Source organism: Phaethon aethereus (assembly GCF_964289735.1).
Source record: "Phaethon aethereus genome assembly, chromosome: 25".
Classification (NCBI taxonomy): domain Eukaryota; kingdom Metazoa; phylum Chordata; class Aves; order Phaethontiformes; family Phaethontidae; genus Phaethon; species Phaethon aethereus.
In genome coordinates, this window is record NC_138601.1 from 5,297,990 (window position 1) to 5,310,238 (window position 12,249).

Genomic DNA, 12,249 nt, shown 5'->3' on the forward strand with positions numbered 1-12,249 from the left:
GCCCCCAGCCCCACGCCCGGCACGCAGGGGCTCAATAAATACTTCAGCGTTAACCCCCCCCCCACTAAAAACCACCACCGACAAAAAAAAAACCATCCCGCCCCCTCCCTGCTCGCCCCCGCGGCCCCACCGGGGTGGCACCGGGGGCTGATTGTCTGGCTGCAGCCCCCCCTCCGCTCAAGTCTTCCCAGGATATGGGTGTTAAATAGAGGGGGGGACACAGGACCCCTTGCACGTGGCTCCCGGGGCCTTGGGGTGCCTGGGGCGGGGGGGCGGGCTGAGCCTACAGCTCAGTTGCTGTAGAAGCCATAGTAGCCACCATCGGCACCCGGGTCCTTGTCGTAGAGGTCCCCGTTGCGGGGCGGGGGGGTGCTCTCGGCGCTGGAGGGGTACGGGGACACCCGCCGCCGCTTGCACTCATAGAGCCCCGAGTCCGAGGAGTCGCCCGAGGCGGCGGCGGGGGGGTCAGGGGGCCAGCCCTCCGCCTCCTTCCCCTTCTCCTCCCGGGGCTCCCGGTACCAGCCCAGAGCCCCGGGGCTGCCCTTGGGGCCGTACTGCCCGGGGCTCCAGCCCCCCGCCGCCCCGAAGCCCCCCGGCCCCTCGGGGTAGTAGGGCAGGGTGGAGTGGGGGGCGGGCGGCAGGGCGAAGGGCTTCACCCCGTAGGGCACCAGCTTGCCCCCCCCGAACCCCGCCTCGTAGCCACCGAACTCCAGTGCCCCAGCGGTGGGCGGCTGCTGGGGGGCGAAGTACCAGCGCGGGGGGTCCTTGGGGGGCAGGGGCAGCGGAGCCCCCCGCTCCCCACTGAAGAAGCGCCCGGGGGGCAGCGGGTACTGCTCGGGCAGGAAGGGCTGGAAGCGGGGAGCGGGCAGCAGCTGCTGGCAGCCGGGAGGGTCCGGCGGAGATGGGGTGAAGCGGTCCCCCTCCGAGGCCGCGTACATCCTGGGGGGCACAGGGCAGAAGTTGGGGGGGGGACGCCCTCCTGGCCAGCCGGGGCCGGGGGGATGCCAGCGGGAGGGCGGGGGGGACACTCACGAGTCAAAGTTGTCCCGGAAGCCTTTGGCGAAGGGGTTGTGGTCGATCTTCAGCTGGGTGATCTGGGGGGGGACACGGAGTGGGAATGTCGTCCCCCCCCAGCCTTTTGCCCTCGAGCAGCCCCTGCCCCACCCGCCTGTCGCAGGACGCCCACCCCAGCGCCCACGGGGGGCTCGGCCGCAGCTGGGGGGGCCAGGCTGAGGTGGGGGGCGATGCTGGGCTGCTGAGGGGATGCAGGGGTTACTGGGGGGCTACTGGGGTGCTGCAGGGATGCAGGAGGAGGTACGAGGATGCTGAGGGGACGTGGGGGGTACCAGGGGTTGCAGAGATGCTGTGGACAGGGGGGCTGGGGAGGGGCTGCGGGGATGCCACTGGGGTTCCTCTGATGCTGGGGACCTTAGAGGGTGCTGGGGGGGCTACCAGGGGCTGTTCTGGGGGGGTTCCCAGGGTTGCTGTGAGGCTGGGGTGATACCGGGGTGTAGCAGTGGCCCTGGGAGGATGCTGGGTGGGGGCGGGGGGCTGCTGGGTTCCTGTGCTGCTGGGGGGCTGTTTGGGGGGTACCCTCATGCTAGGGACAGGGGAGGGGGTCTCGTACTCACGTCAGCATTCTGGTAGGCTGTGACGGCGATGAACTGGGTCTCAGGGAAGGCGAAGGTGTGGGTGTGTGGGGAGGGGTACGCCTCCTCGCCCTCGCCCTCCTTCACCTCCGTCACGTGCAGCCGGGGCTGGTACTTGTGCAGCGACTGCAGCACGATCATCTGGGGGGGCGGCGGGCGGTCAGGGGGGGCACGCGGGGACCCGGCACCGCCTGGCACGGCGGCAGGACCCTCACCTGGCCGACGTTGTTGGATGCGCCCTTGTTGTTGGTGAGCTTCAGCTTCCCGAAGGAGACCTCCTGCCGCATCCAGTGGGCACCCGTGTTGGGCGAGTCGGGGTGCAGGTAGAGGCGGTTCCCTGGGGAGGTGGGGGGTCCAGCAGGGATGGGGTTACCCCCCCGCCCGGCACCAGGAGGAAGAGGATGAGGAAGGGGATGACGGGGGGCGGGGGGGGCCGTACCTGGCATGTTGCCCTCGGCTTTGCCACACTGCACCCACTTGCCGCCCTGGTAGCGCCAGTGATGCTGGTCCACCAGCACCACGTCCACGCAGACGCTGTAGTGGGCCACGGGGTTGAGTCCCGAGAGGCTGAAGCTGAGGAATGGGAACATGCGCCTGGGGAGGGGACAGAGGGGACACCGTCACCCCCCGGTTCAACCCCTGGTGCAAGGAGGGGGGACACGCAGCTCTGCCTTGCGGAGCGGCGACGGGGAAACTGAGGCAGCGTGATGGCCGCCCCCCCCCGCGCCCGGCTGGGTGCCCGTGAGGAGCTGACTGACCCCGGCAGCTGGGGGATGCTCTCGGGGCCGATCCCCCCCCCCCGGCATCTTCCTCCCCCTCCCCAAGCACCTTCCGGATTGGAAACCAACACCGCTGCTATTCCCGGCTGGGCGCCAGCCTGCGCCAAGGGCAGGAAGGGGACGGGACAGCGGGGGGACCCTGCGGCCCCGGGGTCACAGCTGCCGCCCCCCGTGGGCCTGCACCCCGCACCTTCGGGGAACCCCCAAATCCCAGCCCTTGGGTGGGAGATCTGCTCCCCCTCCCTCCAAGTTCAGTCCCTCCTTTTCCATCACCAGCACCAGTAAGCCCAGTAGCCCCAGCTGCCAGCCCAGTCCGGGGTCACTGGTTCAGCCCCTTCACCAGCAGAACTCGGCTCTTCGCCCCCCTCCCCATTTCCTCGAAGCGCCGTCATTTCTCATACAGCGGGTGCCGGGGCTTCTCCGGAAGGGCCCCGGAAAGCCTCGCCTGGCTGAGGGGTCCCGCGTGGGGCTGGGGGCTGCCCCTGTGCCAGAAGGGAAGCCAGGGGCCCAGGCTGGGTTTGGGCAGGGAGGGTGGGCTGCGCCCGGAGCCCACCTCAGCCCAGCTGTCAGCCAGGGACGGAGCCGGCAGCGGGGCTGCCCACAGCGGGATTCACCCCTGGCAGGGGGCTGGGGGTGCCCTGCCTGCCCTGCCTGCCCTGCCTGCCCTGCCAGCTCCTGGCCACCCCAGCCCCCAGCGCACCAGCATTTCCCACCAGCCCCAAGGCAGAGACCTGTGAGGTCATGACAGGAATGGCACGATGCACCAAGGGAGCCCAGCCGAGCCCCTCGGGCCACTGTCCTGCCCCCACACACTAGCCAGGGGGGCCGGGAGGGCCAAAACAGCTGGGGAGCAAAGCGAGGGGCTGGGGCCGGGAGCGTGGGGGATTGGCCGCGGCCCCGGCAGGAAGCGTGGCTCCGGCAGTGCCGCGGCACCGGGGAAGCGGCATGCGAAGAGCGGTGGAAAGAGTGCACGCAGCTCGCGCCGGGTGCCGCTGACTCAAAATTGTCCTTGTGAGAGAGAGGGGAAAAGAAAAAGAAAAGAAAAAGAAAAAGAAAAAGAAAGCAGCGCTCGTGGCGAGGAGCCGCGCACATGCTCCCCGGGGCCGACCCCGGGGTCCCATCACTTGTGTGCCGAAAGCGGGTGGCCCCCAGGGCTCATATCTCTCGCCGGAGCCAGCGAGACACGGCCGTGTCGAAGGAAGGTGGTTCCTGCCACCGATAAAAACTGCAGCCACGTCAAAGGGCAGCAGCAAGGGGCTGCGCTGCCGCCGAGCCCCTGCCGAGCTCTGGCAGGGCACTGCCTCGCCGCCGCCACGCTCCGGGTGCCAAAGCCCTCACCGGCACCCAGCACACCAGCGAGCCGGGGCGACGGCTGGCCCCCGGGCGAGCAGCCAGGCTGGGTGTTGCACCAGCCCCCAGCTGCTTGCAAGGGGCAGGGAGGAAGAAAACAGCCTTTTTCTGGTTTTTTTTTTTTTTTTTGCACCTTGCTTGCTCCGACACCGCCGGTTCCCCAGCTCCCCGAGCCTCGCGCTGCCGGCAGAGCACAGAGAGAGAGTTACAGCTCAAACGCTGCCGCGGTGCAAACCGCAGGGCTCGGCCGGGGCACGGGAGGGTGGGGGTAAGACCCGAAACCATGCACGCCTCGCGTTTATTTTTAAATCCCCCGGCGCTCGAGCTCCCGGGGCTGCTGCTCGGGCAGGATTTGGCTCCCCTGGGTTCGGCCGCTGGGGTTTAGGAGGTGCAGGATGCCCCGGCCAGCTCACAGCCCCCCCACGTGCACCCCAAAAGCTGGCAGGCACCTCTGCTTTCCCTCCCTTTGCGCGAATGTTCTGGAAGGGGCTCCCGGGATGCCCTGAGGTTTGTCCCTGCATGAACCCCTCGACTCAGGGGGCTGGAGGGGGGCAAAGGGGCGTGTGGCCGTGGGGCAGAGGAGCCAGGGGACACGGGGAGCTGGGGGCACACCAGCACATCTAGGGGACACGGGTGTCAAGGGCAGGTTAGCTGCCATGGAACCCTGGGGACACCGGGGTCACGGGGAGCAGGGACGGGGGGTCACGGGGAGCAGGGACGGGGGGTCACGGGGAGCAGGGACGGGGGGTCCAGGAGAACCCGGGTAGAAGGGAAAACTGGGGCCCAGCCGCCCGCAGACCTGCCCGGGGCCAGGAGCGCAACCCCCCAGCCGGCGCTACCCCCTGCCCGGCCCTGCCTGCACCCCCGGCAGCGCACCGGGGGGGCTGCCAGCTTCCTGAGCCGCCTCCGCTCCCAATGGCAACCCAGCGCGCCCCAGCCCAAGCGGCCACAAGAACCACGGTGGCGTGGGAGATGGGCGCAGCCCCCGCCGCGCTCCCCCTGTCCCCCGCTCCCACGCACGGCTGCTCGGCACGGCGCGGCACGGCGGCACGGCGGCACGGCGAGGCACGGCGGCACGGTGCTGCGTGGTTGCGTCATGCAGCAGCATGGTCGCACGGCACGGCTGCTTGGCGTGGCACGGCGACGTGGCACGGCTGTACGGCACGGCACGGCTACACCACCGCCAGCCGGGCACCGCGTCCCCAACAGCAGCTGCCGGCCTGGGTGAACCATCCCCGAGTGCCCCCGAAAAGGCAAAACCAGCCCTCGTGTTCCCCCAAAGGCACAGCCGCCCCCGGCACCGCTCCGGCCAAAGCCAGTCCGTGTCCTGTGTCCCCAAAGCGCAAAGCCATCGCCGACGTCCTCGCCCAAGGCGATGCCATCCCTTGTGTCCCCAAAGGCAAAGCCAGCCCCTCTGTCGCCCCAAAACGCAAAGCCAGCCCCGGCTTTGCAGCAGAAACTTCGCGGCAGGAATTCCCCAGGCCCTTCGCAGCCGGGGTGATGGCGAGTCCTTGGGGGTTTCCGCAGAAATCCTGCCCTGGCTGAGCCCCGAGAGCTGCGGGGGACGGAGGAGGGATGCGGACCTGCGTGGGAAACCAGCAGGAAATTATTTTTGCTGGAGATGAGTGGGCACGGGATGGCGCGGGATGGCACGGGACGGCGTGTCAGAGCCGGGGCGGAGGGGCAGGAGCGGGCAGTGCCAGTGGGGGTAAATCCCAGCGCCCGACCAGGTTCGACGGGATGGGACGCATCCCCTGCCCTGCCCCAAAGCCCCCCAGCCCCGTGGGTGCCTGCTTTGGGGCACGCGCCCCCTCGAGCCCCCGCTTCGGGGTTTTTCCTGTGTCTCAGCAGCGCTGCAGCCCGGCCCTGCACACAGATTTTTGCAAAAGCAGCTCAGGGTCGGGGGAAACGGATGTTTTGTGGCTCCAAGTTCGACGTCACCCCAGGCTGCGTTTGCCGTGAGCCCCCCCGGCACAGAGCACATCCCCCCCAGACCCCAGGCCCTCTGTGGAGCCATCGTGGGGGATGGAGCTGGAAAAGGAGCCCCAAAAATCGCCTGGCTTCGGGCTGGCAGCTGGCGGCAGAGCCCAGATGTGCAGCAGGGCAGAGAGGATGGGATCTCTGGGGGCACTCCAGGTTCCAGACCGTCAGCACCAGATCCTGAGCCGCCCTGACGCAGCGGGGATGGGCACTGCCCCAGCACCTGCCACGATGGCTGGGGAAAGAGAAAAGGAAAGCAACGGGGCGAATTTTGGCAGGTTCCTGTAAGGACCTGAATGATGGCGGGGAAGAAACAACCATTTGGGGGGCCCAACAGCCCTGCCTCCCCCTCGGCCGGTGCTGGGGACGCGTCACCCCATCCGTGCCGGTGCCGTTTTGCTGCCGAGCGGCCCCGAGCCCGGCGGGGGGAGCAGGCCTGGGAACGGCCGTGGCAAACCAAGCGGCCCTAACGCGTTTAGACTTCCAACACATTCAGCAGGTTGGTCTCAGCATCGAAGTGACACCGTCTGTCTCGGCCGAGGAAAGGGGAGAGGGCACGGAGCATCGCTGCCGGCAGACCCCGCGCCCAGCCCCGGCGCTGGGCAGAAAGAGACCCCCCAGGCGGGGGGATGGCGGTGGCGGAGGGGGGGCGAGCGCCACAGCAGGAGGAGCTGGGGGGTCTCTGCAGCGGGTGTGCGCTGCCCTGCCTCGCCCTTGCCATGTAGTTTTGGGAGCTACAGCATAGCCCCTGAGCCTGATCCGGGGGGGCTGAGCCCCGTGGCCAGCCCCTCCGCGCTCACACTCCCCTCCTTGCCCCAGCACGATCCCACTGAGACCTCCCAAACTGCAGCCCGGGATCCGGCTCCCCCCACCCACATCACCCAGCGTTTCGGGCTCCCCTTGCCCCAAGTCAGGGGGCCCATATCGCCCCTGGCCCCCTCCAGACCCTGCAAGCAGGGGTGTTGGCAGAGGTGGGGTGGGCTTCAGCCCCCCACATATCCCCCAATTCTGCCTCAGCCCCTGCCCCAGCCCATGAATGCCCCAGGCGGGGAGGCAGCTCGGAGGGGACACCAGGTGCCCAGCCATGGTGTCACCAATGGCTGTTTTGGCACCCAGGACGTTGCCGAAATGCTCCCCCTTCCCTGGGCACATGGGGGGCACCCAGCTTCTGCCTGCCCCGCAGAGCAGGGTGGGGGATTTCCATCCCGGAGGGATGACAGCAAGTAGAGGGGGTGTCACCCACCCACCCACGGTGCTCGTGGGGCGGCCAGGGCTGCTGGCACCCTCCCGGGCCCCAGTGGGAGCTGAGCTTGCATGACTTATTGCAGCGCTGAGCTCTGGATCCGGCCCGTGGGTCAAGGGTAAACGCAGCCTCCAGGCTCCCAGCACCATCCTGGCACAACAAACCTGCCCGGACATGGGAGGTCCGGACCCCCCTCTGCCACCCTGGCACTGCTGGGGACACCCCCCAGACCCGCTTCTCCTTCCAACAAGCCTCAACTCCCCTAGAAAACAAGACCTGGGGGGTCTGGTCTGCATCACACACACCCCCCCTTTTTTTCCTTGGCCCACACAGAAAGACATCACCCCAAACCCACAGGGACGGGGATCCCCCCTTGCACAGCCTCCCCCCCCCGCCTTGCACGGGCAGATGGGGACCCCCAGCCCCACAAACACCTCCCATACCTCCAGCCCTTTGAGGGGACGAGGCAGGAACCTCCAGCCCCTCACCATGCCGGCCACCCCTCGCCCCACGCCGCAGCCCTCCTAGTCTGTCTCGCACCCCTCTCTGCACCCCTGCTTCCAGCATGCCCCCACCCCAGCACGCCCAGTGCCCCTGCCCTGCCTGTACCCTGCCCACACCGGACCCCCACCCTCCTCTCTCCGGTGCCCGTGCCGGTCCCGGTGCCGCTGCCGGTGTTTGTCCCGGTGCCCCCCCGGTGCCGCCCGGCTCACCTGCCCTGTTTGGTGATGATCATCTCGGTCTGGTGCTTGTGGAACTTGGCCCAGAGCGGGTAGTTGTTGAGCATCACCTGCACCTTACCGGCCGCCCGGTACCCGGGCAGGGCGCAGAGCGGCCCGGCGCGGGGGCACAGCGGGCCGGCCCCGGCGCCGTAAGCGCCCTCCGCACCCGCGTACAGCTCCGCGCCCGCGTAACCCTCCACCGCGTAACCCTCCACCGGGGCGGCGGCGGGAGGCGGTGGCGCCCGGTAAGGCGGACACGGTCCCAGGAACCGGCCGCCGAAACCGCCGGGAGCACCGTAGGACAGCGGGGGGGGTCCCGGCTCCGGTCCCCCGCCATCACCGTAGTAGGCGGCGGCGTCCCGCGGGCCCGGTGGCTCCTTGGCGAAGCTGGCGGCGCCGCTGAGCATGGGGGCGGCGGGGCGGGGGGCTCCGGTGCCCGGCTCCAGCGCGCCCATGGACGGGCGGGGGGCACCGGCCCCGCTCAGCCGCTCATGGGGGCCCCCCCGGCGGCCCCGGGGCCCGGAGCCGGGCGCCTCTCAGCGGTGTCCGCCTCGCCGGGCTCCCGCCGCCCCCTCCATGCCCGGCGGCCCCGGGGAGAGGGGCGGGGGGCGAACCGGGGCGGCCCGGGGAAAGCCAAGGAGGAGGGGAGCAAAAAAACAACTTCCCCCTCCCAAAAAAAACAACTCCCAAACACCCGAAAAGCCCCCAAAAGTGCCGTCGGGGGGGGGGGGGGAGTGTCGGCGGCGCGGGGGGGCCCGCCCTGCCCCGCTGCTGCCGGTGCCGCTGCCGGTGCCCTCACGCGCTACGCCTGCCCATCGCCGTGGTCCCGCGCCTCTTATCCAAAGAAGCGGCTCCGCGCCGGGAGCTCCGCCCCCCCCCCGCGGAGGCGGCCCTCACCGGGGCGGGGAACGGGCCCGGGGCGGGCCGGGAGGCGGGAGCAGGACACGCGGGGCCCGGGACACGCGGGGAGCGTCGTGCGGGAGGGGTGGGGGGACGCGGGAGGGGATGGGGGACGCAGGGAACACGGAGCGTGGGAGGGCACGTGGGACACGTGGGGCGCTGGAGGAGTGAGAAGGTGGTGGGAGGGGAGAGGGAGCCGTGGGAGGAGCCGGGGCCGTGGGACAGTAGCAGGGATAGGGACACGGGAGGGGACAGGGACACTGTGAGTGGACACAGGGACAGAGCGTGGAGTGACCAGGGGTCGGCGCGGGGGCCACACTCCTGCCCGTATTTCAGGATTCTGGGCTGACACAGGGCACTGGGAGCCAGGCAAGGCTTTGGCCCCCTCCTCCCAGGACCCTTAATTAATCCAGTAATTAGCCCACTTGCCTGGGGGGTGCTGCGTGGGCCCTGGGGGGGTTTCTTTCCCCGCCTCCCCTGGGAGACCGGGACAGCCTCCAGCCTCCGTGTAGGTCTCGGATGCCCCCACAGCCTCCTGCGTGGGGTATTCGGTCCCCCCCGGGTGTCACAGCAGGCATGGGAGGGGGCTCGGGCCGGCGAGTGCTCGGGGCTGGGGGCTTGGCCTGTTCTCAGGCTTCTTCCTCTCCTGCAGGGTTTGGGGTGGCCCAAGCTCCCCGGGGAGCTCAGACAGGCCGTGCCCACCCTCCACGGCCGCTCCCGTGCCCACCCTGAGGCCAGGCCTTCCCGGCACCTGCCCTTGACCCCAGCTGCGCCCGGGGAAGTCCCCGTTGTCCCCTGGAGCCATCACGAAGGCATTTTGCTCCGGAGGGGCCGCTTCCCTTGGCAGCTCCCCAGCTCGGCACCCATCAATACTTTCCATTCCCAGTGGGGCAGCGCCGCGGGAGGGTGGGGGACGGCCGGGTGCCGCCCCGCGCCCGTCGCTCCCACACCGCACGAAAGGACGAGTGATGCCGCCGCCGGCCCCTGTGTTCCACTTCTGGGGTCCCAGCTCAGCCCCTGGGCGCAAGGATGTGCCCAGCCTTCCCCACGCTTGTGGGTCCCCTCGGGGGGCTGGGGGCATGCGTGGGGCGGAGGGGAAGAAAGGGGCACATGTGGGTCTCTACCAACCCCACACCTAAATCCCCTGGGATCTGCGGCCCCAGGGTCACAGCTGCCGCTGCTGCCGGGGGGGCAGCGGGCACGCGTGGGGACAGGGGTGGGGACAGGGGTGATGGGGACAGACCTGCTTCCCCCACGAGGGGTCCGGCTGTGGGGCAGGAGGAAATGGGGAGTTAAGGATGTGTGGGGCGGGGGCCACGGCCAGGCCGTGGGGGGTGGATGGACAGGACCCCCATGTCCCCACGGTGAGTCACCTCCGGCCAGAGCGGTGGTCTCGCAGGGGGTTGTGTATTGGCCCATCAGACACAGCTTAGCAGCCGTTCCGGCCGGCTTTTCACCGGTGTCATTGTTCAGAGGGGTCCTGGGCTTCAATCCCTATGCAAAGCCCCCCCCCGCTGACCCCCCCCCCCGCCTTTCCGGCTCCCTGCCAGCTCCTCCCGGCCCCTAATCCCCTGGGAGTGAGTGGGGGAGAGGGCTGGTGTTGGGGCATGTGGCAGCCCCCCCGCCATGCTCACCCCAGGCCTGGTGTGCGCGCGCGCACACACACACACACGCATGCACACACGTGCACACACGCGTGTACACCCCTCCCCAACACAGCCGCCGCCCGCTGTGCGCGGCGTCTGTGCCCGGGGCAGAGCACGGCGGCTGCCCCCCCCCTCCCCGGGCACCCCCAGGCTGCCAGGGCGCTGCCACCCCCTCCCGACCCATCAGGCAGGGATCCCCCCGCTGAGTTCCCAAGTGAAAACAAGCAGGAAAACAAGAACATTTCCAGAAAATTTTTCTAGGAGGAAAAAATAAGGGCTGGAGAAGGGGGTTATGGATGGGGGGGTGCGACTCATTGACGGGGGGAAGCAAGTGCTGCAGCACATGTGCTCCCTGACGTCACGACGTGCTAATTCATTCCTCTTCTACCATCGCTGGCGAGGATAAATTCACAGGCACACCCCCCCGCTGCGAGACAGGCCATCGTGGCCACCCAGACGGGTGTCGGGCTGACAGGCATCCCCCCCGCGCCCGCGGCCGGGGACCTGCCACCGCCACACCACGTGCCCCTCGCCCCGGGGGTCCCGGTCCCGGACGGTGCTGACAGCGGGGCCCGGCAGGGCGAGGGAAGCAGCGTGGCGCGGTCCCCAGGATGTCACGTCCTTGAGTCTTCCCCCCCCCGCCCGGTAAAATGACACCGGGGACACTGCCCTCCCTGGGAGACACAGCGGGACTCCTGGGGCGGCGGTTGTCACAAGTGTCCCTGCGCAGGGAGGACTCGCTCGGGGCCAGGAGGGAGAGGAGAGCTGGGAGCCGTGTCCTGACCGTCACCTCGACCAGCCTCCGATGGCCCCGTCTGCCGGCGACGGGGACGCTCCGGGGCATCCTCAGCCCGGGATTCAGGCTCAGTCCCCTCCGACGCGGTGTCCCTTGGGGTGGGACAGTCTCAGTGCCAAGCAGCTTGTGCTCAGCCCTCCATGGCGAGGGAGCACCAGAATTTTGGGTCCAAACCTCCCTGCTGCTGTGCAGCGTATCAGCCCCAAAGCCGGCCAGGCACCCTCACCTGCAGGGCCCTTCCTGGAGGGCAGGAGCCCTGGGACCTCCTCGGAGCCAAATTCCCCCCTGCAAGCCCCGTGCCTCAGTTTCCCCTCTGCAGAGGGCTGATGCAACACGGCGCTTTGCACATCTGAGCGTTTCCAAGAGCGTGGGGCCGGCGGCGAACGTGACAGCATGTGCCCACCGTGCCCAAGTCCCTCCTGGCCACTCGTCTGGTTTCCGGCACTTGCCGAAACCCCGGTGCCCGCAGAGGGGCCAGGGAGGAAGTGGCTCACGCTGCAGGATACGCCCCACGGGCCACATCCCTCCCAAACCTGCCGCAGCGTCGAGCCCGCGCCCGACCCTGGCAGGATTTCCACTCTCCCAAGAGCTGAGCCCCGGCTTGAGGTGAGCCCCGGCTTGAGGCGAGCCCCAGCATCGCCCCGTGCCTCGGTTTCTCATCCCGCAGCAGCAGGATTGGATATCCCCATCCCTGGGGTCTCCAGCGCCGGCACGGGACGGGGGTCGGAGCCTTTGCGTGAGGATTATCCTGGAGACCCCCTGCTCCATGTCACCTCTGCGACACGTCTCCATCCTGCGTCTCATCGCTCCTGGACCTCAGCCCGGCTGATCCCAGGGCCAAACCCACGGCAGCAGTGCTGGGCAGCAGGCAGCCCCCATCAGGGTGCAAGCCCGTGCCCCGCTGTCCCCATGTCCTGCTGTCCCCACGCCCTGCTGTCCCCATGCCACCCTCCAGCCCACACCCCGGGCAGGTGCCGGTGCTGCTGCAGGGATTTGCTTTTCCAGCAGGAATTTGGCTGCTGGGGACTGAGGGGAAACTTGGGGGTTATTTTCTGAGTAAATGGCATTGTTCCTGTTTTCATTATTAAAACGAGCGCGAAGGCACCGGGCACCCATGGGGCCTAAATTTGGTCTCAGGGAAAAACAAAAATACTCCCCCCACCCCGGAGGAATTTGCATCTCGC

At 69.1% G+C, this 12,249-nt stretch overlaps 1 protein-coding gene across 1 annotated transcript; it reads right to left on the reverse strand.

Moving 5' to 3' along the window:
* Positions 1-290: 290 nt before the first annotated feature.
* Positions 291-8,178, reverse strand: TBX21 (T-box transcription factor 21; the record flags this gene model as incomplete). The annotated part of the gene is made up of 6 exons (XM_082010476.1): positions 291-939; positions 1,033-1,094; positions 1,632-1,790; positions 1,865-1,986; positions 2,089-2,243; positions 7,715-8,178. The coding sequence occupies 6 exons, from the start codon at positions 8,176-8,178 to the stop codon at positions 291-293; spliced, it is 1,611 nt and encodes a 536-aa protein (XP_081866602.1).
* Between the last annotated feature and the right edge of the window lie 4,071 nt (positions 8,179-12,249).